General features: G+C 39.8%; 1 protein-coding gene across 2 annotated transcripts in view; it reads left to right on the top strand.

Annotated features, from left to right (window-relative positions):
- The window catches only part of ADARB2 (adenosine deaminase RNA specific B2 (inactive)), a 609938-nt gene that overhangs the window by 406655 nt on the left and 175718 nt on the right, over window positions 1–27565 (top strand). The window contains exons 2-3 of one of the 2 annotated variants that reach the window (XM_077165452.1): window positions 7111–7197; window positions 19265–20172. In XM_077165452.1, coding sequence (XP_077021567.1) covers window positions 7111–7197; window positions 19265–20172 — 995 coding nt within the window. The remainder of the gene's footprint in view (window positions 1–7110; window positions 7198–19264; window positions 20173–27565) is intronic. The other variant, XM_077165443.1, reaches the window with a different exon arrangement.

Below are 27565 nucleotides of genomic sequence, written 5' to 3'. Positions count from 1 at the left end.
AAGAGCAGAGCCCCAAAATATATGAAGCAAATATGACAGATTTGAAAGGAGAAGTTGATGGGCCTATATCAAAGTAAGAGACTTTAACACACCATTTTCAATAATGAATAGAACAGCTAGTCAGAAGATCAATAAGGAAGTTCAGGACTTGAATGATACACTAGACCTAACAAACATATATAGAACACTGTATCCAATGAAAACAGAATACACATTCTTCTCAAGTGTGCATGGATCATTCTCCAAGATAGATTATACTTTCAGTCAAAAAAAAAAAAAACTCTCATTAAATTCCAAAATATTGAAACCATACAATGTGTATCTTTTGACCACAAAAGAATAAAGCTGGAAATTAACAACAGAGGGAGAAAGGGAAAATTCACAAATGTGTGGAAATTGAGCAATATAGCCTTAAACAACCAATGGGTTAGAGAGGAAATCAGAACTGAAATTAAGTATCTTGAAGCAAATGAAAATGAAAATACATAATACCAAAACTTATGGGCTACAGTAAGGCGGTGCTGAGAGGGAAATTAATAGCTCTAAATGCTTATACTGATAAAGAAGAAAGACTTCAACATGGAGACCTAACCTCAAAACTTGAAAAGAAGAGCAAACTAAACCAAAGCAAGCAGAAGAAAGGAAAAAAAGATCAGAGATAGATAAATGAAACAGAAAACAATGAGGAGAATCAACAAAACCAAAGTTGGTTCTTTGAAAAGATCTACAAAATTGACAAAACTTTAGCTAGACTAACAAAGAAAAAAATAGAAAGGATACAAATAACAAAAATCAGAAATGAAGAGGGGAACATTACTACTGACCCAGCTGAAATAAAAAAGGACTATAAGTGGATAATGTGATCAACTGTATGCCAATAAATTAGATAATCTAGATTAAATGGGTAATTTTTAAGTAAAATACATTCAAAAAGAAATAGAAGATCTCATCCAATTACTACTAAAAATATTGAATCAGTAATCAAACACCTCCCAACAAAGAAAAGCCCTGAATCAGATGACTTCACAGGGGAATTCTACCAAATATTCCAAGAAGACTTAACTTCAATTCAGCTCAAACTCTTTCAAACAACTGAAAAAGAAGGGACACTCCATAACTCATTCTATGAGGCTAACATCACCCTCATAACAAACCAAATTAAAGATACCGCAAGAAAAGAAAACCACAGACCAATATCTCTTAGAAATATAGATACAAAAATCCTCAAGATAATACTAGCAAATCGAATCCAACAGAATATTAAAAGAATTACGTACCATGATCAAGTAGGATTTATCCCTGGTATACAAGATTGGTTCAGCATAAGAAAATCTCTTAATATACTATACAACCTTAACAGAATGAAGGGAAAAAAAATCACATGATCATCTCAACCAATGCAGTAAAGGCATTTGGTTAAATACAAAAACACCCTTTCTTGGCAAAAAACACTTAGAACTTTAGTAAAAGAAGGAAACTTCTTCAAAATGATAAAGAGCATATTTGGAAAGCTCATAGCTAATATCCTACTTAATAGTGAAAGACTGAAAGCTTTCCCTCTAAGATCAGGAAGAAAACAAGGATGCCCACTATCACTTTACTCAAATTTGTACTGGAAGTTCTTACCAGAGTAATTAGGTAGAAAAAGAAATAAAAGGTATACAAATTGGAAGGGAAGAGGTAAAACTTTCCTACTTTCAGATGATATACTCTTAGAACTAATAAATGAATTCAGCAAAGTGACAGGATACAAGATCAACCTCCAAATGAGTAATGTTTCCTACATAAGTAATGAACAAGCAAAACAACAAATCAATTAAAAATTCCATTCAAAATAGCAACTGCACAAATCAAATATCTAGGAATAAATCTAACCGAGAACACAGAGGACTATACACAGAAAACTACAAAACATTGCTAAAAGAAACTAAAGGAGACCTAAATAAATGGAAAGATATTCCATGTTCATGGATTGAAAGACTAAATATCATTAAGGTGAAAATACTACCCAAAGAAATTTATAGATTCAATGCAATCCCAATCAAAATTCCAACAAGCTTCTTTACAGAAATGAAAAAGCCAATAATCAATTTTTTTATGGAAGGGTAAGGGGTCCTGAGTAGCTAAAGCCATCTTGAAAAAGAAGAATGAAGTTTGTAAGTCTCACACTTCCCAATCTTAAAACTCATTACAAAGCCACAGTAATCCAAACAACTTGGTACTTGCACAAGGACAGACATGTAGACCAATGGATTAGAATTGAAAGCCCAGAAATCCACCTTCACATTTATGGCCAATGAGTTTTGACAAGGTGGTAAAGGTTAGTCTATTGAGAAAGAATGGTCTCCTCAACAAATGGTGCTGGGAAAACTGGATCTCCATTTGCAAAAAAAAAAAGGAGGAATCCTACCTCATGCCATATACAAAAACCAACTCAAAATGGATCAAAGAGGGTGGTGCAATGGTGGCTTAGTGGCAGAGCTCTCGCCTGCCCTGCTGGAGACCTGGGTTCGATTCCTAGAGCCTGCCCATGTTAAAAAAAAAAAATGGATCAAAGACCTAAATATAAGAGCTGGAACTATCAAACTCCTAGAAGAAAATGTAGGGAAGCATCTTCAGACTGCTTCAGGATGCTTGTGTTAGGTAATAGTTTCTTAGACTTTACACCCAAATCACAAGCAACATAAGAAAAATAGATACATAGGACCTTATTAAAATAAAAATTTTGTTCTTCAAAAGACTTTATCTTGAAAGTAAACCGACAGCCTACATAATGGGAGAAAAAAATTGGAAACCACATATCTGATAAAGGATCAATATCCAGTATATATAAAGAAATCCTTCAACCTAAAAACAAGAAACAACCCAATTAAATTGTGGTCAAAATATTTTTACATACATCTATCCAAAGAAGATATACAAATGACATAAGCACATGAAAAGATGCCCAACATCATTAATCATCAGGGAGATGCAAATCAAAACCACTATGAAGTACCATTTCACACCCATTAGAATAGCTGCTACTAAAATATGGAAAATAACAAGTGTTGGAGAGGATGTAGAGAAATTGGAATACGTTCACTGTTGGTGGGAATGTAAAATGGTGCAGCTGCTGTGGAAGACACTTTGGCAGTTCCACAGAAAGTTAAGTATAAAACTAACATATGACCCAGCAATCTCACTACTAAGTATATACCCAAAAGAATTGAGAGCAGGGGCTCAAAGAGATATTTGCCACACCAATGCTCATAGCAGCATTATTCACAATTTCCGAAAGATGGAAACAACCCAAGCATTGGATTCAACCAATGAATGAAGGAATAAAATGTGGTATATACATAAAATACAATATTATTCAACCATAAAAAGGAATGAAGTCCTGATACATACAACAGCATGGATGAAACTTGAAGACATCATATTGAGTTAAGGAAACCGAACATAAAAGGACAAATATTGTATGAGTTCACTGATTTCAAACAATTAGAATAAGCACACTCACAGAGTCAGAATCTAGAATGGAAGTTACCAGGGAACAGGGGTGAGGGAAGGTGGTGATGACAATAGGGAATGCCAAGTTAAGGCTTAAAATGTACAGGATTCCTGTTTTGAATGATGGAAATGTTTTGGAAATGGATGATGGTGATGGTAGCACAACATTGTGAATGCAACTAACAACACTGAGATATTTATCTGATATGATTAAAAATGGACCTGTTATATTGTATATATGGAATAGAATAAAATTTTTTTAAAAAGTCCATAGAACTTTACACAAACAGTGACTCTGAAGCAAAGCTAAGCCATGGACTTTAATTAGTAGCACAATTATAAAAACATGCTATCATTAGTTGTAATGAATATTCCACACCACTGCAGGGTGCTGGTGGTATGGTGGTACACAGGAATCCTGTATTTCTAGGTATGATTTTTCTGTAAACCCACAACTTCTCTAATAACAGGAAAAAATGTAATTTCTCAGCCTGTTTCCTAAAAACAGTCTAAAGACGCAGTCTGTCCTTTTTTAGAAACAATTGTTTCTCACACAAAGCTTAAGCGCTTTCAGGGTTAAAATTCTTTTTTAGGTAGTAGAGGGTAGTAGATAATGGTTGTATTTTCAGATGCACTTAGTTACCAGATAAGTGTTAGCAGCTCTGTTGGTTTTCTATTTTGTTTGGTTTGGTTTGGGTTTTTTTTAATTTACCCTTGAAATCGAAAATCCATTAAACTAGAGAAAAGAGAAGTTGGTAAAGTATAAAAGGACTAGACTTGCCAGAGAAAATACAGGATTTCCAGTTAAATTTGAATTTCAGGAAAAAATTAATAAGTTTTTAGTATATTTTATACTGTTCAGTTGATACCTATACTAAAAAAAAAATTGTTGTTTATTTTAACTGGGCAGCCCTTAGATATCTCAAAAATGTGCTAACGTGAGCTCAGAAGTGGTGTATTTTTGTAGGGTGCTGGTTCGTAGCCCTGTTTTATTAGAAAGATTGTAATTTCATTTTGAGATCCTTCTTACTAAATCATTTGAGCTTCACACTCTTATGTGGTATTATTGGACTCCCTTAATGAAATTATAATTCAAGAAAGATACTTCATTCTTTTGTTGTAAATTAGCTTGGGCTGTGATGATTCAGAGAGAAGAAATCCTTCTCTGGGTTTATTCTTATTGTTTGGTAGAATGAAGAAGCAACATTTGTTTATATTTTAATCATTAAGTTCTCTTTCAGCGAAAATTATATTGTTGCTAGTTCCTATTGAAAACAACAGCTGTTAACAGGGTCCTGAATGAACTTCAGGTGTGAACTCCAGTGGCCTCTGGAAGTCCTGGTTAAAAGAGAAAAAAAGGCTCAGCAACATAAAAAAGCAAGTTTCAGGCGGTAGATCTGAATGCCTGGAGGCCAACGGCATCCAAAACCACCAGGTCACATTTCCCAGAGAAATTGCACTAAGATTACGGTACACAGTACCAAAATGGGAGAACGCTATTAACAGTTCTCTTTTTATTACAGAAAAATACAAAAAGTGCTATAATGAAAATGCAGTAAACCTACTTAAAAAAAGAAAAGTCTATATTCAAATATTGCTGGTTTCAGAAAAAGGCGGAAATTATCTTGCATGGCAAAGTAACTAAACATAATGATTAATGCCCTGGACAACTTGAAGAAATAATAGGAATATAGGAAATGTTTCTTTTGCAACCCTGAACATTATTTGGTAGGAAATGCTGATATTCCTATGGCTCTGTTCTAGTTTGCTAACTGCCAGAATACAATATATCAGAAATGGAGTGGCTTTTAAAGGAAGAATTTAATAATTTGCTAGTTTATAGTAAGGCTGAGAAAATGTCCCAATTAAAACAAGTCTATAGAAATGTCCAATCTAAGGCATCCAGGGGAAGATACCTTGATTCAAGAAGGTCAATGAAGTTCAGGGTTTCTCTCTCAAGTGAGAAGGCATATGGCGAGCATGGTCAGTGTTTCTCGCTCACCTGGAAAGGCATGTGGAGAACATGGCGTCATCTGCTAGCTTTCTCTCCTGGCTTCCTATTTCATGAACCTCCCCAGGAGGCATTTTCCTTCTTCTCCAAAGGTCGCTGGCTGGTAGACTGTCTGCTTCTCGTGGCTATGTCATTCTCTGCTCTCTCAGAAATCTCTCACATCCTCCAAAATATTTCCTCTTTTATAGGATTCCAGTAAACTAACCAAGACCCACCCAAATGGGTGGAGACATGTCTCCACCTAAACCATCTTAACAACCACTCTTGATTGAGTTACATCTCCAGGGAGATGATCTAATTACAAATTCAAACATATAGTATCGAATAGGGATTATTCTGCCTTTACGAAATGGGATTTTGATTAAAACATGGCTTTTCTAGGGTACATACATCCTTTCAAACCAGCACAGGCTCCAATGTCAATATTTTAAAAATAAGTGTTGTCAAGATTCACAACACAATATAACTAATTGTGCAGACTTGAGGGAAGTCAGCAAGTGCAGCTCAGAGGCAGGAATCTGAGAACCAAGGAAGGTATCTTTTCTGTATTGGAGAAAGTTCTACTTATAGATAAATACTCCTAACTTCTGTGGCTTAATTTAGTAAATGGGAATCTTTAAAAGAAGGAAATTTTTCTTGTGAATCCTTTTTTATTTCTCCCTATAGTTCCCCCAATCCACACTTCTTCAAGATATCTGCTTAAAAAGGAAATTGCTGAGACCAGGGGGAAATATCCATAATTTATTAGTCACCCAAGGCATTTCTTGGTTTGGGCCATTTTTATTCTCAGATGCACCTACTATAATGTTCTGTATTCAGAGGTATCCAGTAAGTTTGATTAGCCTTGCCTTTTCTTACCCGGCTATCATAAAGTATCATTGGGATAGCAATTTATGGGCTGTAGGTAGAAGGGCATTTTCCAAGGCTTTCTCGCACAGCTTTTATTCTACTTCCCCATTTCCAAGAATACTATTCAGAGGAGTACCCATTGCTCTTAGAGTCTCTCAGCCAGTCATCTGTTCTCCCCACTGTCCTCCTCCTCTGCTTCTTCTCCTCCCCTCTTCTACTTCTGCTAAAACACCCAAAAGAGGCATGGCTATGGATTGTGATAACTCCATTTTTTTCTTTCCATACCATGTCCTCAAAGCAAATTCTTCGCTAATGGGGAAAAACAGTTTTGGCTTTATTTACGTGGTTCTTTTTAAAAGGTGAATTTTTTTTTTTTTACTTGCTTTCATTTCTCTCTGTTAAAGGGACCTTGATATGGAAAACTATGTGCCACCCAGCATCTTGTAATGAGATGCATAATTGCTACCCTCGAGACTGTAGCTTACAGTTTTAAGAGGCGTGGAACAAGAGGGGAAATACCAAAAATAAGAAAAGAAGAAAGGTAGAAATCATTGAGTTTAAAATTGAATGGAAAGAGGAATTTGATAAAATGCTGGCAGAAATTCAATAGAAAACTGAACCAGAATTAAGTGGTTGAAAAAATGACCTTTCAACCTTCCCTGTCCAACACATCAGTAATAAGAACATATGAAAGCATTGAGTTTTTCTGAAACTCTATGTCAAAAGTGTACTTCCTGTTCTTTTTTTCTTTCCAGACAAAGTAAGCATATTGTCAACCTTCATCGCTCCCTTCAAGTACCTAAACCCTGGTGCCACAAATACAGAAGATGAAGATAATTTAAGTAAGCAGCAACCTTTTCCCAAAGCATGGAAGGAGTCCCAGGCTTGATATGAGGAGGAAGTTTTCTCAACTGTCCCCAGAGTCTTGAGATCCTTGGGGTAATAGGGGGTGGAGATCAGCTGTCCTGGCTTCTCAAAGCAGGAAATTCTGTGCCCTTCCTCACTTAGAGTCCTAGACACCCTCCGGCCCTGGAAAGTGTCATTATTGATCATGTGATTGTGAGAACTCCAAGGACCATAGAAACCAACACATTGGTTCTCTTGGATCACTCCCTCCTCTCTTTCCTGTGTTTTTCTCCTCCAAACCGTATATATATATATATATGCAGTCTATTTGAAAGCTGCTTGTACCATTATTTAACAATGAAAGAGCTGGACTGGTGCCTGCCTGTTAAAACAGCATTTCTGGCACATGAAACTGGAGAGACAAAAGCAATGTCATACTGGTACCACAAAGCTGGCTTGGGGAAGAGGATCTGAACAGGTTCTGTTCAGACCAGGAAGAAGAATCAGAGGAGACAGTGTTGGTGTGAGTGTGAGTGTGTGCGTGTGTGTGAGTGTATGATTCTTGGGGGTTCTTGGCACACAGCATGCTCCCCTCTTGTTTGTAACATATTGTCAAGCATTTAAAATAGGGGAATGAGACATTCCAAACCACATGAACATCCTTTTGCATTTTAATATCACCTAACAGATGGGTTCGTTTCTAAGCCAAAATGAGTTAAGAATGTGCTTGTTGTGGCGGAATGGGAAGAAAGCAAAATGCTTATTGGCGGCCAGGAAGATTGTTGGTTTGACCAAGGGATGGGGCTTGCACTGGAATTTTAGCCATTTTGCCATCAGGTACTTTTTTTGTATGCTGTATGACAGGGGTCACATTTCATTCTTTTCCCATGCAAGTATCCCCTTATTGCTGCACCATCTGCTGAATTTCTGTTTGTTTGGTTTTTCATTTGTTTGTTTACTTGTTTATTTGGGAAGTGCATGGGCTGGGAATTAAACCCGGATCTCCTGCGTGGCAGGTGAGAATTCTACCACTGAACTAACCTTGCACCCCCAACCATCAGTTTTTAAGAAACACAATATATACATGTACATAGCACCTTTCCAAACATTATAAAAGGGAATTGACAATGTTGGGAACTCAGGTTATTACCCTGGATTTTTCTACAAAAGCGAAGTCATAGAATCATTGAATGTCAGAATCAGACGGAGCTTTAATAATAATGTAGTCTTGTGCCTTCATTTTATAAATGAAGAAGTAAAGGTGTGGAGGACAAAAAGAAAGTAAAATTGGAGTGAAACCTGGGCAAATGATTGTTTTGATTCTAGAATCATTTAATCTGGAAAATTTCCATGAGATTGGTCAATGTAACCAATGATTGATACTTGACAAAACTGGAAAATGTATAGAAATTGAAAGGCATATACAAAACACATACATGCAAGCGCACACATGTGCACACACATACACCAGGCAGAATGTGATATAGGGACAAAGCTATTTGATAAGGCATGTGGATGAAATATCTTGAGAAGGACATTTTACTCACTGTTTTCTCCTCTTCCCTCCCATAAACTGCTGTAATTCTGGCTCTACCTAGTCTTCCTAAGGAGAAAAAGAAATGAAAGAGTGAGTAAAGGGTGGAGAATGTTTGGGAGTGGAGGAAATGCGGTAGCCATCTTTTTGTAGCAACCAGAGGACCAAGAACTCGAGAAAAAAAAATGTCTGGTTTCTTTGGGAAATTATCGCATTTTGCCTTTGAGGTTATTGAAAGTGTAACATCCCGTGCAGGAGCTTCTCTTCTTTTCCACTTCCAACACCATCACAGGGTAACAGTTTCTGATTCCAGACTGATTGTTAGGAAAGGAAAAGCAGTCCAGTGCTGTGGCCAAGACTTTCTGAATTCAAATCTTAAGCTCTACTACTTTTTAGCTATGTAACCTTGCTCAATTACTTTTACCTCTGAGCAAGGCAGTTACCTCATTTATAAAGCAGGGATAGCAATAAAATCTAAATCATAAACTTGAGGTGAGAATCAAATAAGGTAATACATGAAAAGTATTTTAGGCAAGGACCTGGAGCCATGAAAATGCTCAATCAAAATTAGCTGTCCTAGTCATTAATTTTCCCCTAATTCAGATTACTGACTCATAGGTTAAAATTCTCAGATAAGAACACAATTTTTTCTTGTTTATGATATATAAAAATACTTCTGAAACACTTGAAAAATATTATTTTCTATCAATGGATTAATCACCCCATTTTGTAATGCATTTTGTTAATTTATTTGGTGAATCTTATTCTCATAGCCTGTTCAAAGATAAACTTCCAAATTCATTAGACCTGTCTTAATAGTTTTTTCTACCACTACCAATTCAGTCTTATCTATTAACTGTCCAAATGCCAATGATAGGTAGAAAAAGAGTAAGTGCTGATTCCCTTGAAGGGTGAAAATAGCATACGTGTGTGTGTGTGTGTGTGTGTGTGTGTGTGTGTGTGTTCATGTTCATGTATGGGGAGGACATTTGTGTCTAGGTAGTTAGACACAAATATCAACTTGCTTTGAAGGCTCATGTCTTATTATATTTGGGCATTACTCCAAAATACATCTTGGTTGGTTTTAATATAAAACAGTTTTATAGTTTTTTACTATTGGGTGGAATTTAATCATTGATTTCTTGGATCCTTTGTATCCCTTGACCTATATCACTGTTTTGCCCTGAAGCTATGGGCTCCCTCAATCTGAAAGACACAGAGCGAAGGGAAAGAGAAAAGCTATATCAGATGGGAAACATAGTCTGAGAGAAGGCAGTCCTTTCTAAGGCCCCCAACCTGGAAGCCCTTGATCACTAAGGTGGGTTTGACTAAGATTCTATCATATAATTCTAAGTTTTTAAGACTTTTCTTAAAATATTAAAAAGTGAGTAAATTACCACCCTTTCTGGTCCCATTTCTTCTCTACCTACTACTGTCCCAGAGATTTTAATTTGCCCAAGATCACATCAGGAACAGGTTGAGATGCCCACATCAGCCCAAGGCTGTTGGAATGTAAAATCCATGCTCTTTGCACTGAGGGTTCTGATGGGAGAAGGTGGCACCTATCAGGCCTTATCTGCTTACCTCTCAGTCATACACGAGTATGGGAAAAGCTTCATGCAATCATGGGGGATGAATCTTTGCAATGAAGCTGTCTTCTGCTTGCCTTGCCTGACCAAAGAAAGCTATCTTCTGTTGTGATGCCAATGTATGACCAGCAAATGCCAGGACCTTACCAAACTAAGTAGACACAAGTGAGAAGGCAAATGTGTTGCCTAAGCATTCTATGCTGCATTCTATCATGGTAAGCAGTCCCCTGTGCCATGACCTCCTTCCTATTTGAATGGAGAATCAAGGTTACCTGCCTTTCTCTTCTTATCGGTAGACCTTGTCTTATAGAGAGAAACGGTTGTCCTTTTTTTTTTTTTTTTTTTTTTTTTTACAACTGCTTAACAACAGAATGGCCTTCACCAGGAACAATATTATCTCTTCAAATGTAGCATGGCATATCGGATGGCTGGCTCTCTGGAGCCCTTCTGACCTGCCGACACAGGCAATGTCATTCTTAGTGATATACTCTCATTCTGCAAAGCTCTCTATGATGCCGATTCTTGAGAGGAAGTCTGGTGTGCATAATGACCAGACAGAGGATGGCCGGCCCGGAAAGAGAGTTGGCAGAGGAGGAAAAGACACATAGATAACTCCCTTAGCAAGCACCCAGGCAGACAAGGGCATTTCACACTCATCAGGCTGATAAAAGTAATGCAATCACACCAAAGAGACAAACTATCCACCTGCTTTCTCCACTTTTTGAATGATGGCAGGAAATGAGCAAAGATGAGGAAGCCTACGTAATCCAACGTAATAAATCCAGAAGAATATATTTTGCTTGGAAAAATCTAAGTTTAACCACAACCATGAAAAAACACAATTTTGCTCTTTCTCCCCAAAATGGCAATTCCTTGATGTGTTAAACCTTTAAACTTAGCGCTGTATTTGCTGACAGTTTTTGTCAAACAAGCTAATGTACTTGAGGCTCAGGAGACAAATCAATGTGTGAGAGAAGCAGAATGCAAAGAATTTCATTTTGCATTTCCCCTTCTATATGTCTCTCTGACTTAGGCATTTTCTTTTAGTGCATGGCGGTTTTCAAATTGCTCATGATTATTCTATTACTGCTGCTTATAGTGTTTATCTAATGTAGTTTGAAGTTATTTGACTGCTTTTTTTTTTTTTTGCTGATTTCCACAATGGAAGGACATGTGCAACCGCCTGATAATCTGATGTCACCTGCAAAGACCTAATAAAAGACACAGTGCCTCATTTTAAGATACCTGAAAGTGTAAGGAGATTTACTCATGCATACAGGCAGAAATGAAACCTGCCACTGTTGGCACTTAGGAAACCAGGCACGTGGTTTCTTTGGGAGGGGGTTTCTTTAAGGAAAACTCTTTGGAATCCTAATTATTAATTTTTCAAGAGATGGAGTATGTGGTATGAGTCCCTGATGGGGGTGGGGTGCGGGTGGGGTGGCAGGAATTCCTGTCCCCTCCCAGATCAGTTCTACTCTTCTGCTCTACTCTCTATGTCACCAGTGTTCTCCTGAAGGGCTGCGTCTCCTCCCACCTCACCCCCCTGCACACGCACACACACACACACACACACACACACACAGTGTGGTTATTTTATGTACCAAGACACTGTGTTCCTGGTGGATACCTCTGGGGAGTGGGTAAAGGGGTAAGGATCACTGGCTTCCCATCCTGCCTGTGGGGGCAGGGTCTCGAGACACTTGAAACAATCCTATTCACCTAAAAATGCGCCATGTGCCAAAAAAATCTGAAAGGTCATGTTGTGTGTCTGTCTGTGTGCCTGAGTGCATGCCTGTGTGTGTCTGTGCTTGTGTGTTGTTCTGTGTGTGCATCTTTATCACTGTGTGTGTGTATAAGAGTGAGAGAGAGATAGAGGAGGAGGATTGGGATAAGGTGGGAGGATGGGTAAACCTTTAAATGAACATTAATGCGCAGCTGACTTTTAACATGTGATTTCCCCAGTCTGGCTTCTTTCTTTTGGAGCCACTTTCAGCTCAAACATATTATGAAACTATGAGTTAGCAGTGGCAAGAAAAGTAATTATTTGGGAGAATGAATCCCAGAATAGAATCAAAGGACTCAATTATTTCTTATGTCTTGTGATGAACCCCAAGTTTGAATTATTCCAAGTGTACAACAAATACAGATTTTAGAATCAAATACATTTATCATATCAACCCCTCAAATCCTATCATCTCAGAACCTTTAAGATAATCCTATGAGGTAGGACAGTGCTCATCCTGTTTCATGCCCTTAAAGGATAATGGCAGCTCTTGTAACTATGTGGCAGAAATAATTATTGATAATAATAATAACAAAATATACATTTTTGAGTGTCTACAATATTTGATAGATGGTATTAAAACTTCTACAGGCGTTGTCTAAATTAATCCTCACAATAAACCCTTTGTAGGGGGTATGATTTTTATACCAAGTTGCAAAGGAGAAAACTGAGGCTTGGAGACCTGGGTAATGTGCCAAGTTCACACGGGCAGGGCCCAGGTGCAGCTGAATCCAGAGCCCATGCTCTTAAGTACTGTCTAGAGACAAATAAGTTCACAATGTCTAGAGACTTCTTTCTGAGAGAAGGTCAAGCCTAGGTAAGTGAAAACTCAAAAACAAGCTCATGATTGCACATGTCGGCTAGTTGGAAATGGCTTGAACCCATTGTCCACACATACACAAGAAAGAGCAGATTTGTCACGCTAATCAGGCTTGTGCGAGGCTAAGTCAAAATTATTGTTGCACTTCATGAGCAAGCTCAAGAGGAAATTGGCTGTGGGGGTGCCCAGAGTATATCTGGGGAAAGGGCAAAAGGTTTATAAGGGACAGGCCCTGCAGTGGGTAATTGCCCTAGAACATCAAAAGGAAGAATAGGCACGCGCGAAGCTAATGTCACACACATGAAGTCAGTTTCTGACTCCATTTAAACTTCAAAAAGCTCCCCAGCTTTCCCCCACAAACTTCTCAGTTTCTCAGTGTGACTTCCGGTGTGTATACAGACACAAAGGCCAGAAAGAACAAGACCGGGTTTGTGAAAGGGAACAGAGATATAAGCATGTCAGCAGGGACAGATATGAACAGTCCCCACCTCCACCCTCCCCACCCCGCGTGTTTAGAACCCCTGACGCTAAGATCCACCTAAACCTGGGTAGAGTCAGTCTATATTTTGAGATAGGAGCCTTCTTGGTTTTCTGACTTGTTATCTCCAGATTATTCTATGTGACAATTGAGTATGTGAAACCTATTAAGTAAATGAAGGGAAAAAAATGAGAATAATTTCCTGGTTCAGGGGAAGGGAATGTAACTTACTTAATACCCATCATGTGGAAGAAGAAAATGCTAATTTGCAAAATCAGAGTTTGAGTCCTGTGAAAAGTTCGTGTAGAATCACCAGAGCAAAATTCCAGCAGGGGCCTGGCAAATTGGGGTGAGTTTACCATAACCAGAAGTATCTTTAAGCAAAATCCAAGCCTTGGGGGTGGGGGTGGGGTGTCACTCAGCAAAGGCCAGATCTCTGCTCATGATTCTCCCATGGGGCAAGCCATCCCTGCTCCTACCTAACACAGACCAGGTTTGCGCACCTTCTCTTCCCACACAACCCAGAGCCTCCTGCATCCTTTCAGCCCCACCCGTATCGCACATGAATTTCTGTTTCTCCCACTAGACCATGAGCTTACCAAAAGGCAAAACTCTATATGCTTCAGCACCTAACAAAGTTACCTCTTGACACTCGGTATGTACTTAGTAAGTTTTTGTGAGAATCAACGCTTGCCTTGCCAACAAAAAGGAAGAGGTGTGCAGGTAGATTTTGTTTTGCGATGTGGAGAATACCATGAAGTTCATATGACCACTAAAACCTAATGACAGAATGGGACAATTTCAAGTTGTCAAGCCTAGATCTCTGAAACATCACAGAAATCTTTAAACCTCAAAGATGTCAACTCCATTGTGACTATTTGAACCAGGTTTATTGTGAGAAATGAGGAGGCATGTTACTCCTTCTTTCTAAGGTATTCTGGAACTTCTAGAAAAAAATGATCTGGAATGCCAGCAAATATAATAAGGAGGCAGAGAAGTTGGGCCTGGACAAAAAAAGAAACAAGTTAGAAAAAGCTTAAAGCTTTTTCCCTGCTAATTCTATGAAATAAGTTACACTTTCGGCTAAGCACAGTATATGTGCTACCTTAGTGAATCCTCATTATAGTTTTACAAAGCAAATGCTATTAAAATCCTTTTATGTTTGAAAAAATGAAATTGAGACCAATTGAATGCTTTGCCCACTGGTCACATATATGTTAATGATCAGAAGGGGATTTGATCTCTAAATGGCTTGAATCCAGAGCCCATGAAGTACCACTGCACTGTACCACACTGTGTCCTTACAGCTCCTGGTATATAAAGTCAAAACTGAGGTCTATCTGCACTTTTGCAATCATTGCTTTGACTCAACAGGCCGGTTAAACAAAGTCATGCGGCCCATTGAGAGGAATCTAACCTCTGGTCTAGTGGTTCTCAAAACCAGTGGATAAATATCACCCCCAGATATTCCATCTAACGTGTCTGGGATAGGGTCCATAAGTCTGCATTTTTAAATCAGCAATCATTAAATGGAAGGGGTCCTCATACCAAAATTTAATAATCATGTCTTATGCCATGGAAAGCATTAACAATGAGAGTAATGGATATTTAGAGTGGGAAACAAGTGCATGAAAAAGATAGTGTGGGTAGAGGAGAAAAGTGTTGGCTTTTAAATTCTGTTGTTCTAAAGCAACGAAGGTCATCTGATATGCTGGATGCTTTAATAACACTAACAATCTCACTCAATCCTCCCATTGTAAGAAATCAATAAGAAATTAGTAAGCTCCAAGCAGGTTTCTAGGCAATATGGCATGGGGGTTGCAGTTGTACGAGTTCTTCTCCTTTTTTTCTTTCCATTTTAAATTTTACGTTCAATTTGGAAAACTGCATGGATGATTCAATATTCTATCCCTTGATCTGAAATATCCTAAATGGTAGAGCTCATTGTTGTGTGCATTCCTGAAAATGCATAATGATTAACAAAAATTGGTTAAGATTCACGCCTGATATTTGGAAGGTTATTGTTTTATCAAATAGATTGTGAATAAATGATATGCCTCGATAATGTATAAAGCAGTCAGATATGCTCTTTTGAACAAAATAACCTCCCCAAACCAAATATTTTAGAGACAAACCGCTACAGAAAGTAATAGTAGAACCATCTCACAATTTAGAAAATTAGACTTAGTAAGAAGTTAGGATTTGAACAAATACAGAACACTTTCAAAACAGGGCCCACCACATTCCATTCGGAATACCCTGTTGATGGCTCAGTTTATTTTCCTAATAAAGATGATGGCAGTAGTTGTAGCAGTGTAACCGAACAATTCATCCTAACCTGAAATAACAGTCAGCACAGCAACTCTGAAAAGAACATTCTAAACTATCAGTATACCTCTCAAAGTTACCTGACTTTCAAAGGCCTCCTTTGTGCCCATGAAATTGAACTGTTTTCTTTTCTATTCTTCAACAACAATGTCATAAAAATGATGTATCAGGAGTGTGGTTGTTGAGTCAGCCAGGTCTTACCACTGGTTAGCTTTCAGGGCTGGAGTGAGGGAAATGTGTCTATGTGTCAATACTTAGTGAGGCATTCAAAGTCGATTTTTAAGAGGTTGTTTAGCTGTAAAAATCACCTCAAGTTTTCACTCGTTCAACAAGAAAAAAAACTCATTCACAACCTGCAATGGAACCCCCAAGGAACCTTGGAGATTTTTTGACTCCTAAGGCAAAGTCTATGGTACACTCAAAGGAAAATGCCTTGCACATGGTCTTACTTCTCCAGATGAAACAGCTCTTTAAAGCCAGGCCAAACGTTTCTCACATATCCATCCAGACATTGATTGAAGACTATGACCTTGGCATAATAATTATCTTCTAGAGAACCAGGAAAGTGTGTTGTTCAAAAATAGCCAAGATCGCTTCTCGGCCTTTTAGCTGAGATCAAGTGTAGAAAATGACCAAGAAACTGATAACCATTGCATTTGCACAAAGCCAATTTTGCAGCAATAAAAGGAAATGAGGAGAATCTAACATTCCTAGGATTGAATCTCAGCTCCACCAATTATCAAATGATATAACCTCGGACAAACAACTTCATCTCTTTGAACTTCAGTTTCCTCATTTATAAAAGAGGGGTAATGTGACCTACCCTAGGGGTGATTTGAGAAATAAGAGAGATAACAAAAGACTAGATCCAGAATCGAATATATCTCAAGGAAAGGTAACTGAACTATTGATTACTGCAATCGTCAGGATGTTTTACATTAAAGCTGAGAGTTTAGCATTCTACAAGAATATTCATGAGCATAGAATCATAGAATTTTATAGAATGTGAAATTAATCTAATTTATGCTTCAGAAACTATGTTCTGTTAGTAGCATGAAGTAGATAAAAAGTATTAGGCCTTCAGTAGATCACATGGCAATCCATGACTAACATTTTCTAAAGAGAGCAGCTTTATCAGGGAAGAATGGTCCAAGATGACTAGTCAAGAAAAATTAAATTATCATTATTCACTTTAAATATTTGTATTATTTAAAATCTGTATTATTTCAAATGTTAAAAATAGTGCATCAAATATTAAAATAAATTCCTGTGTATCAATCATGTAGAGTTAGCAAATTGTGATTTTGGCAAATTTACTTCAAATCATCTTTGGCAAAAGAAATGAAACAGTATAGACACAAGTGAAGCCATCCTCTGACCCCCCACATTCCACTTCCCTCCTTCCCTTCCTGAGGGAAGTTGTAATGTAGTCTAACCAAACATGTTTCTAAGTTTAGCACATATGCACAATTGCATGAATAATATATATGTGTGAGTTTTTATCAGTTACATTATACATATTATTTTGCAAATTGCTTTCATCATCTAACATTGTATTTCTGAAATTCATCTATCTTGATACATACAGGTCTATGTTATTAAATTTAGCTATATAATATTCTAGTTCACACTTATACCACAATTTATTTACCTTTCCTCTAACCAGGAATTTAGGAACTAAGTTTTCAATTTTTCCAAAAGGTGCTGCAATGAAAATCTTGATTCATATCTTTCTATGTGAGGTTTCTCTAGGATATATATCCGGATGTAAAATTCCTGAATATGGTGTGTGTTTCTTCATTTTTACTAGATACTCCTAAAATGCTTCCCGAAGTGGTGGAGCTTATTTTACTGTTACCGCCACCACTCTGTGGATACCATATCCTTAAAAACACAGTGGCATTAGTATTCTTATTTTTAAATGTCTGCCTATTTGATCAATGAGGCACAAAATCTTAGGGACAGAAACTCAGAATGAGAACAGGGGATTCTTTTGTCACTTAGGGGAGTGTGGGCACCACGCTCCAGCTGAGACAGCTGCGGTGGGCTGGTGCCTGGAGAGCTCTAACATTCCCTTTTAGACTGTGATTCTCCACCCTGGCTACTCTGGGGTCGACCAGAAAGCCAGTGAGAACTGAGGGTCTAGGGGGTGGACCTTGGCACATGAGATTTTCAAAAGCTCCTCAGGTGATTGTGATACACAGTGAAGACTAAGAACCCCCATTTTAGATGAAATAAATAAACCATGTCCTTGCACCTATGGCCTTTGAAAGATTCCAATGTGTTGTTTCATAAAGGACAAGGGTCAGAAAAAGCTTTCTGCAAAGAGCCAGATAGTAAACACTTTAGGCTTCAGGGCTGGTCTCTGTCTACTCAGCTCTATCATTGTAGCACAAAAGCAGCCATCGGCAGTATGTAAACAAAGGCATACTTGTGTTCCAAATACACTTTACTCACAAAACCAGGCAGGGGGCTGGATTAGGTCTACGGGCTGCATTTATTCCATGACATAGGAAAAGACGCTGAGGTACGTTGCACTTTCTCAGCTGGGTCTCAACACTTAGTCATTCTGTTTGGCCTCTCTTCCCATTCTCTCCACACTTATCGGAAGAGACAACATTCTTTGTCACCTCCCGTAGTCACAAGGAGGTTTGCTCTTGAGAAACTCCATCTGGGGCTAGAAAGCCAAAGAGGATGACACAATGGCAGAGGTTTTGACCCGGTCCTCACCAAAGGAAAGAAGTCCGAATCCCTCACAGCTCATGAACAGCTTGAAAGGGCATCATGAATGCAGCCGAGTCTGCTGCCATCCTGCCATCTGAGTAGGACTGACTCACCAAAACAGCAAAGGAGAAGGGCCGCCTCACTTCCCTCCCCCCACTGTGCAGGGAATATATTTAGACTTTTCACAGAGGCGGGAAAGGTTTTTCTCATCTTCAGCATTGTTCAAAACTGATAGAAAGGAGTCACTTATGCTTGTTTGGTTTGTGTTTTGAAGGGAAGCAATCCAAGCACAGCATTGAGAGAGAGGGAGGGTAGGGTAGACGGTTTGAAGGATGCTGGCAGCTGACTTCAGCACAGAGTGGCATAAAAGTTCAGTACTTACAGACAGATAGATTGCCGTGCAGGGTAAATCCTCCTCTCCCCACCTCCCCTCATCTGGCTTTCTTCTCAGAATTGCAGCTCTCCCAGAACTGCTCAAGAGTAAATTCCTTGGCTTGTGATGGCCTTATGCCTCGCGTTTAATTGGCCTCTGGCAGGTAGGCAATCCCCCACTTATCAAGGGTGCAGGATAATTTCTACCAGGCAAGAAATAAAGGATGCTGCTTCCGTGTGCTTCTCCACTGAGATGCTTCCTTGGAATTGGTACAGGCTGTCACTGCACATTTTATAGGCCTAGGTTTTCTTATCCCTAATGTAAGGGCTTTTGTATTTATGAATTTCCAGTTTTGCAATGTGGTATTATATTTGTCATTAGTAACAACCTACCATTGCCTTGGGTCATGACTAATTTATTTTCACTACCAGGTACCAGCAGCGCGGAAGTGAAGGAAAACCGTCACGTGGGCAATCTGGAGACCAAACCGCTCCCACCCAGTGACAGGTCAAGAGGAAGTACACCCAGTATAAAAAGGAAAAGGCCTCTGGAGGAGGGGAATAGTGGCCATTTCTGCAAACTACAGCTGATCTGGAAAAAACTCTCATGGTCAATGACGCCAAAGAATGCCCTGGTCCAGCTCCATGAACTGAAGCCAGGTTTGCAGTATAAGATGGTCTCACAGACAGGCCCAGTGCATGCTCCTGTTTTTGCAGTGGCCGTGGAAGTCAACGGACTAACGTTTGAGGGCACAGGACCCACCAAAAAGAAAGCCAAGATGCGTGCAGCCGAGTTGGCGCTGAAATCATTCGTCCAATTCCCTAATGCATGCCAAGCTCATTTTGCCATGGGAAACAGCGTGAGCTCATCTACAGACTTCACCTCAGACCAGGCTGACTTCCCAGACACTCTGTTCAAGGAGTTTGAGCCATCCACACCCAGTGAGGACCTTTCAGGTTGCCGCCCTGTTAACACTGAGTTGCTTTCCACGGCATATCGACAAGGGAGGCTGCTCTACCACACTTTGGACCTAATGGGCCAAGCCAAGCCAAGCAAGCACAGGATGCTATCCACGGCTGAGGGGGAAAAGAACCCAGTGGTGGTGCTCAATGAACTGCGCTCTGGGCTGAGGTACATCTGCCTCTCTGAGACAGTGGAGAAGCAGCACACCAAGAGTTTTGTGATGGCAGTGAGAGTGGATGGGAGGACCTTTGAAGGCTCGGGACGTAGCAAGAAGCTGGCCAAGGGCCAGGCAGCACAGGCTGCACTCCAAGCCCTCTTTAACATTCGGCTGCCCAGCCATATTCCCAGCAGGAGTAAAAGTAACCTTTTGCCACAGGTGAGAAATCTCAGGTAGCTGCCACCCAGGTGGAAGAATGCTAAGATGAATGTGAATTGTTATTGTTCTTGCTATAAAGGGGGAACAGTCAGACCCCTCTCCTCCAATTACTGTAAGTGCAGTGCAGCATCCAAGCACCTCTTTCCAGAAAAGCTGGGCTTCTGCCTAGTGCACACAAAAGGCCCCTTTTGATATCCTTATCATTAAGAGCAATTTTCAGGCTTTTTGGAGAGAGAATCATGTGAATGTAAAGAAAGAAAAGAGCATGTCAACACTCCAACTTCCCAGAGGTAATGGGAGAATTAATGAAGCCAGGTAATTTTCGTAATGATGATACCAGCCACCAGGAAGACACTTCGGCACCAGATGGAGGGAGAGGGAAGGCTGGGGCGAAGGGAGCCTTCTGCTCCTGTAGAGAGTTATTATGCTGGAGGAAGGGCTGAGCTTCATTTACCAGGCCCTTTTGCTAACTTGGTCTCTAAATCCTAGGCAGGCAGAAGAAAGGATTTTGAGGTAAAAAGGTATTTGTGAGATTATGGTTTTGATTGAGTTTCTAGCTAAGAACAGGGAGACGAGAAAACCAAGTGAATATGAATTGTTTTATCTTCTTGATTGGGCTGGGGTCGTGGCCCCTCTGCTGTAGCCTTAGGTAGCAGGTCGGGTGAGTGTGCTCTCGGTGGACTCAGAGAGAGTTCTAGCAAGAGGTCGGAAGAAGGAGCATTAGACGGAAAGGCAGAGGAGGTCAGAAGACCGAACTCGGCCATAGAACCTTGCTTTTCTCAATCAATATGAACACCTTTTTGGGCCTTTTCCTATAAACTACAACTCTGCTTTCGTATGTCAGTTTACTTTCAGTTGTTCAAGAGAGATTGTTCATCATGAGCTATGAGTCAGGAGCTGTAGTCACCATTTTTTTAGACAAACTTCAACTTTCAAGTCTTGTAATTGCTTATTTATGCAAATTACTCTTTTCTCTTATCATTTTGAAAATTATTTGTGGGCATCACTAATGCATAAGATACAGAAAATTATCTTTGTTCATTTTGGGCATCAATTAAGGGAAGAAACATTTTACATAGTTAAAAAGCACTTAGCCCAGTGCGGGATTCGTAGTAAGTACTCAATAATTGTAAGTTATTACTATGATCGTTATCATTATTACCTCACAACACCTAGAATAGAATCCATTATTTTGCTTTGGGAGATCATGAATCTGTTAAATAATATAAGGTACCACCAAAACCTCAGCGACTACCAAGGGACACTTTACTGTGATAAAAATGAAGTGCATAATGGCAGACCCTTAATTTTGAGTAGCTGCAGTCCAAGCATTCGTTTTGTCGTCCATTCAATAAATATTTCTTGGACTCATCAGGTACAGGGGAAACCAGGGACAAGGCAGGCAATGTCCTGCTTTTCTTCCCATATAGTTTGGTCTAATGAAGGAGAAAAGCAATATTAGGCAAGGAATTACAGCCACTTGATGTGCTCCTCCTGGTATGTGTACTTCCCATTCATTTACTTATTTTTAAATATTTCTTAAATGTCCAACGATTATTCTAAGGAATGGATTCCAGAGAATTAGACCATAAACTCCATTGGTTTTGCCTTTCAAACCCTCCCACCCACACACACATACGCTCAAATACATGATCCAAGTAAAAGCTTCAACATAGGTCTCTCAGCCTTCCAGCTACATCTCCAAGCACCTCCTAGAGAGAACTTCCGGAGCCTGGCTTTCGCCTTCCTTTGCGCTCCATTTATTTGTTGTTGTTGTTCTCCCCACTCTGTTTCTCCATTATCTGTAACTTAAACTTGCACTCAACGTCCTAGAAACGAATTTATGCCCCTGCTGCCCAATCTGGGTGTCGTGCCTGGATGAGTCGCTTCTGAGGCTGCTCATGACCTTTGTAGGCATCTTTTGCCATTTCCTCCACGAGGTCCTCTTGCCACCAACAGCCTGTGGGTTTTGCCCCCTCATCTTCGTCTTGCTCTCATGGTCATCCCTAAACTGATGCGTCCAGCTTGATGCTTTGCAGACAGGCGGGCATCCCCACGGCAGGCCTGCCATCGAGCCTGGCCCTCTTTTGTTTAGTAAGAAAGACCATCTCTCTCCACCCATGCCTGTCTCCCTCCTCCTGCTCCCTCTCCACCCCACCCCTGGGTGAAATTTGAAGGATGTCAGTGAAATCCAGCTGCGATGCCTTTTTCTTTTATGTTGTCAACCCTGAGCTCTCACGATGAAGAAACCAGTCGGTGCTACTACTCTGTAATAGTCATTTGACCCCAGAATGCAGCACATCAGTTACAGCCACCGCTGTTAAATTATTTTTCTCTGACAGTCCACTAACCACCCTGACTAGATGATGAAGGGCATGTAGCATACAGAGCGCTGGGCGCTGTTCATCACACCCCCGGGCACCTCTGCCATTCCCAAAGCCTCATTATCCTCTCCCCTAGCCCCCCTTCATGGAGTTGGCTCCCCACAGCTGGCTGTGGGGCCAACCAAGACAGCGGTAAACAGGACAGTTGCCGTCACCAGGTTTATGGAATCAGAGTCCTTTCTTGGATTTGGCCTGGCTTCAGGGGAAAAACGTAAAAGAGAAGAAAAGATTCCAAGAGTCACCTTAAAGGCTGCTTTGTTCTCCTGGTTCTGATTTCCATCCCACGCCCTGCCCCCAGAACTCTGCTTAGTACCATGCTCCCTGCTAATCCACACCTTTTGTTTCTTTTGTCAGGATGGCTTCTGGAGGTTTTAAGTCCCTAGAGGGGCTCACCCCAACCCCCTTCCTTACCTTGTCTGAACACTCTGTGAGCATTTACAGTCCATAATGCCAGGTAGGCTTCCTTCCAGCCCCCTGGCCAGGTTCTCTCGTCACTCTTGCCATATTCTCTCAGAAAAAGAGCATGTTAGCCACTGCCACTGGGCAAATGTCCCAGAGGCATTTAAATAGCTGCCCCTGCACAAGTCTGCCTCATGAAATATGGTAGCATGTGCTGTTGGAGCTACACAATTTCTGGAATTTGAATGTCAATGTCAATACATAATATTCTCTGCCAAAGGCTCCAAGCTCTTCTGCCCCATGCAGGTTAGTCTTCAATGTGCATCGGAATGAATCAAGAGTCTGGCCCTAAGATATTCGTAGTGGGTTGTAGGTCTAAAGGAGCAAGTGTAGATACTGTGTCTCTGTTCAATGGTTTTCACTAAAGACTTGATCTTATATGAATTAAGCTTCAGAACCACCCCTAATGGTAACTCTCCCGTTTAAATAACAGTTTCTGAAAAAAAAGTCAGATGTTACTGTTCATAGGAATCATTTGGGAAGCTTGTTTAAAATGCAACTGTTGGGCCTGACTGCAAGAAATTCAATAAATTCTTGGATGAGAATCAGGAATCTGCATTTTTAACAAACTTCCCCAACTGATTCTTATGCAGGTATGTAACAGAACCATGTTTTCAGAAACACTATGCTTTCTGGGACCTAGCCATGGGGCCCCTCAAGACCTCAGGTCTGAAAATGCCATGTCAGGATTTAAACAGAAGTTTAAATTCTTGCTCTACTTATGTAAGTAAAATCGCCCAAACAATCCTTTGGTTGAAGATCCATAGAGAGTATTTCTGGATGAGTAATCATTATAATCGTACTAATAACCCAGTATACCAACTTACTTGAAAGCATTTAAGTACTTGGTACTTAAAGTAGTTCTCCCAAGGTGAAGGTAAGGTAGTATAGACTTGCCTATAGTCTCATTTATGAAAGAGTAATTTCAGAAGCATGGTATTCTTAATAAAGATGAAAATCATAGGAGTCCATTTTTCTAGTATCTGATTTCCACTATATCCTATACTTGAGGACTTTTTTCCCAAATCCAGGCTAGTTTGTTCCTTTAATTTCATGTGTTCTGACTTTAGGTCACTTAGCCAGAATGATGAAACTAAGAGTTTCTCAAATTCTATAAAATATAGCCCAAACTTAAATGTGTAGGGTCTGTAATGCTAACAGAGGGAATGAGGATGCTGGGTACTCTATAAATATCCACTGATAATGACAACAAATGAACACTAGAAAATAACTGGAAGGGTCACACCAAATTCTTATTTTCTTTATTTGCAGAAAGATTCTGAAACCTTCCTGGTTTGAAACTCCTTTAGGTTAAAAAGACACTTGGAAACAAGGCTGTGCCACGTGTCAGAATATAAATTGTCATTATTTCAAAGCATCATTGTAAAAAAAAAATGATAAAGGTACAAAATCTACAACTCTCTTCAGTCTTTATTTTCCACCCCTACCACGAAAAAAGCTGAACTCTTGAAAGTATCAAATTAAACCATAAAGGTGCAACTTTCAACTTTTCCTTTCCATAAAAACTGATTAGAGAAGAGAACAGAGTACACTGTATTGAGAGAGAGAAAAAAAATGAGTAAAAGTTATCAATGTACATAGTAACTCAGAAAAAGGGAGTGAAAGGAAAGTCGTTCCTCATTTAAAACCAAACGAGGTGATTCACATGCTTATGAATTTCTCTTTCAGCCTTTATTTATATTTTGTTTTCTGCATTTCCACATCAGTCTGCTTTATTTGATGGAAGCAGCGGCATGAACAGCGTCTAGAAAGACTGGTCAAAGCAATTAAAATATTTTTACTCCTGAAAGTAAGAGAGGAAAGGCTCTTAAAATCTATTAATAAAGGTTAGTTGCTCTGATCAAGCCCTTCAGTGGTCCTTTCAAGGAAAATTATGCCTGTGGCTTCAGTTCTTGCCATTTTTCACTAGCCCAAAAACACTTAATCCATACCCCACTCTATTCCCTGTTCTTTGAATCAATTACTTCTCAGAGGGTGAAGAAATCATGGGAATGTATGAAGTAATTGAAATGAACATTTTTTTTTGTTTCAGCATTTTATAGTAAATTTGGATCAAAGCTCCTGTATGTGAGCACATTTCATGCAGTCTATCCCAGGAATTAGCCCCAGACCAGGACTGAACCTATTAATGAAATAACGGCCTCGTTGCAAAAAAAAAAAAAACAGGTTTTTTGCTCACATATGTCTGTCCCTTTCCCAAACACCAAGGTGACCCCCAGCTGTCTCTGACCAGTTTACAGATTGTTTTTCTAATCTCATCCTCCTGCTAATTTATCTTACTCACTAAAAGCAGCATCCTAACGACTATAAAGCAGAACCATTAATTAATATTGCCATAACAAATTAGCAATAGAGGGGTCTTCAAATTTTAAACAGACTTCAATTAAAAGCGAATAGGTGTGGAAATCATATTCACTTGGCTTTGAAATAGCTTAACCCTGTCCGTGCTGGGTTACCCTGGCAATGCCCCCGAAGTAGCAGCAGATACTATTCTCCAATGAAACAGGACAGCCACTCACATGATGTCCTCAGTTCTGAGGGTCCCCCCTCACCTCATCCTAGTCACATGAGGGAGCAATAAGTGCTGATTTAGCAACTGGCCATGTTCCAGCGCAAGGAGAGTCCAGAATGACATCTGGACTGACACTCAGTGCTTTGCAGTTCATATGAGCAGGAAGGGATGATTCCAGATTTCCTATTATTTTCTTGAAAAGAAGCTGTCCTTACACCTCACCAAAGGCACTCATTTGCATTTTCACTTGGTCACATGTTTTGACACTATCACCAGTTTCCCGGATGTGTCTTCCTCCAGCTTCCTTAAGGTGCTGGGATGAGAGCCAGACCTCCCTATACCTGAGGCACCTGTTGGCACAGCAGACCCTTGACTATGAGTTCCTTTGGCATACTTTAGAAGAGCAACTCTGTCAATCAAACTCGCCCAAGAGAGCCCTGTGTTGTTCCAACAAAATAGAACTTGATTTCCTGATGAGAGGTTAAACTCATTAGTAAACTGGTAGTCTCTGGAGACTTCCCTCTGAGCTTTACAAGGGTTGCCAGAAGATAGGGAAGCACCTGGCACCTATCTTCTTTCCCCTGCTCCTCTCCTTTCTCTCTACCTGATCAAGACTTGTTCCTTATCACCACTTTCTCCCAAAAAAGCCCTGAAGTTTCAGGGAAATCAAAAGTACCTCCTTAGCAGAAATAGTCCGGGACATATGTTCTTAAATCCAGTGCTAATTTGACAAATTGGAGATTGTAAACATGGAGTCAGTCTGTGCTGCTGACTTAGAGACACTCGTGAGCAAGCCAGAGCTATGGTAAAGCACAAGTAAGTGGGAAGGAGATCCACTTATTTTCGTGGGAAACAAACATATAGTAATATTCATATTTTACTTTCAGCCTATGTAGAGCTGGAATTCAGCAATTTGGGGCTCTTTTAAAAGTATGTCTGTTTGCTATTAATTTATAAAAGACAGGAGCCCATGCCATGGACATAAACATTCTCATTTGCTTTGGAACGAATCTGCTTATTATAACAACTGCTGCTGACTCCTACTCCAGCCCCATGTGCTTAGGCCCACCATTCAACAATATTTCTTGCTATGCATTTGTCTCCAGTTCCATTGCCATTCCTTTTCTTTAATTTTCCTCTCCCCAGACTAACCAACGTGGTAGAATTTGAAACAGACGCAACCTATTTCCTGCTTAACCCTTGTCACTTCTCTCATACCATCTAGTTTCGAGAAGTTGGAAAGGTGAATTATATCTGTGGATTGCTGAATAAACATTTGCTTAGTTAATGAATAAATGAATGAATCCTGAATGTGAGTTTCTTAGACCCAGCTCACATGAACATCAACTGAAGTTTGAGGTGTTTATTGACACTTAAGTAACCAATACTGAAAGAAAACAATGTCCCTTGAATCAAAGCCATAGTACTCAGTCAGTTGACTGTATCAAAGCCTAGAGAAAGCACAAGCACTTCTTTGACCCACAGAACAAGAGCTTGGGCAACGTTAAGCACAACCTTGGTGTGTGCAGAGAAAGGGAAAGTCGCTCAGAGATGTACTCACAATGTAGCTTTTGGAAGGTTACTATTCCTTGAGTATAATTTGTGCAAGTGACGCAGGTCAGTGGACATCACAATCCTTACTACAATCTTCCAACCAGCAGTTGAAAGTGCTTGGTCCGATACTTTCTTGCTGATAATCATAGAATCCCTGGGGCTCAAGGTGAATGAGTTGTATTCAAGAATACTTTGGGTACTAGCTCATTTTTATACACCTGTTTTAGCCCTGGGCTGCTCAAGTAGATACCATCTAATGGTTTGGCATGAATAATGAATTTATTAGCTCACAGTTTTGAGGCTAACAAAAGTTCAAATCAAGGTGTCATCGAGGTGATGCTTTCTCCTGAAGACCGTGCACTCTGGGGCTTGCTGCTGGCAATGCTTGGTCCTTAGCTTGTCTCGTGATAGCTGCATGGTGTTGTCTACTGGTCTCTCCCTTTTCTTCCGGGTTCCACTGATG

The sequence above is a fragment of the Tamandua tetradactyla genome, chromosome 1, assembly GCF_023851605.1.
Source record: "Tamandua tetradactyla isolate mTamTet1 chromosome 1, mTamTet1.pri, whole genome shotgun sequence".
Lineage (NCBI taxonomy): Eukaryota > Metazoa > Chordata > Mammalia > Pilosa > Myrmecophagidae > Tamandua > Tamandua tetradactyla.
This window is presented reverse-complemented; position numbering and strand designations above follow the sequence as displayed.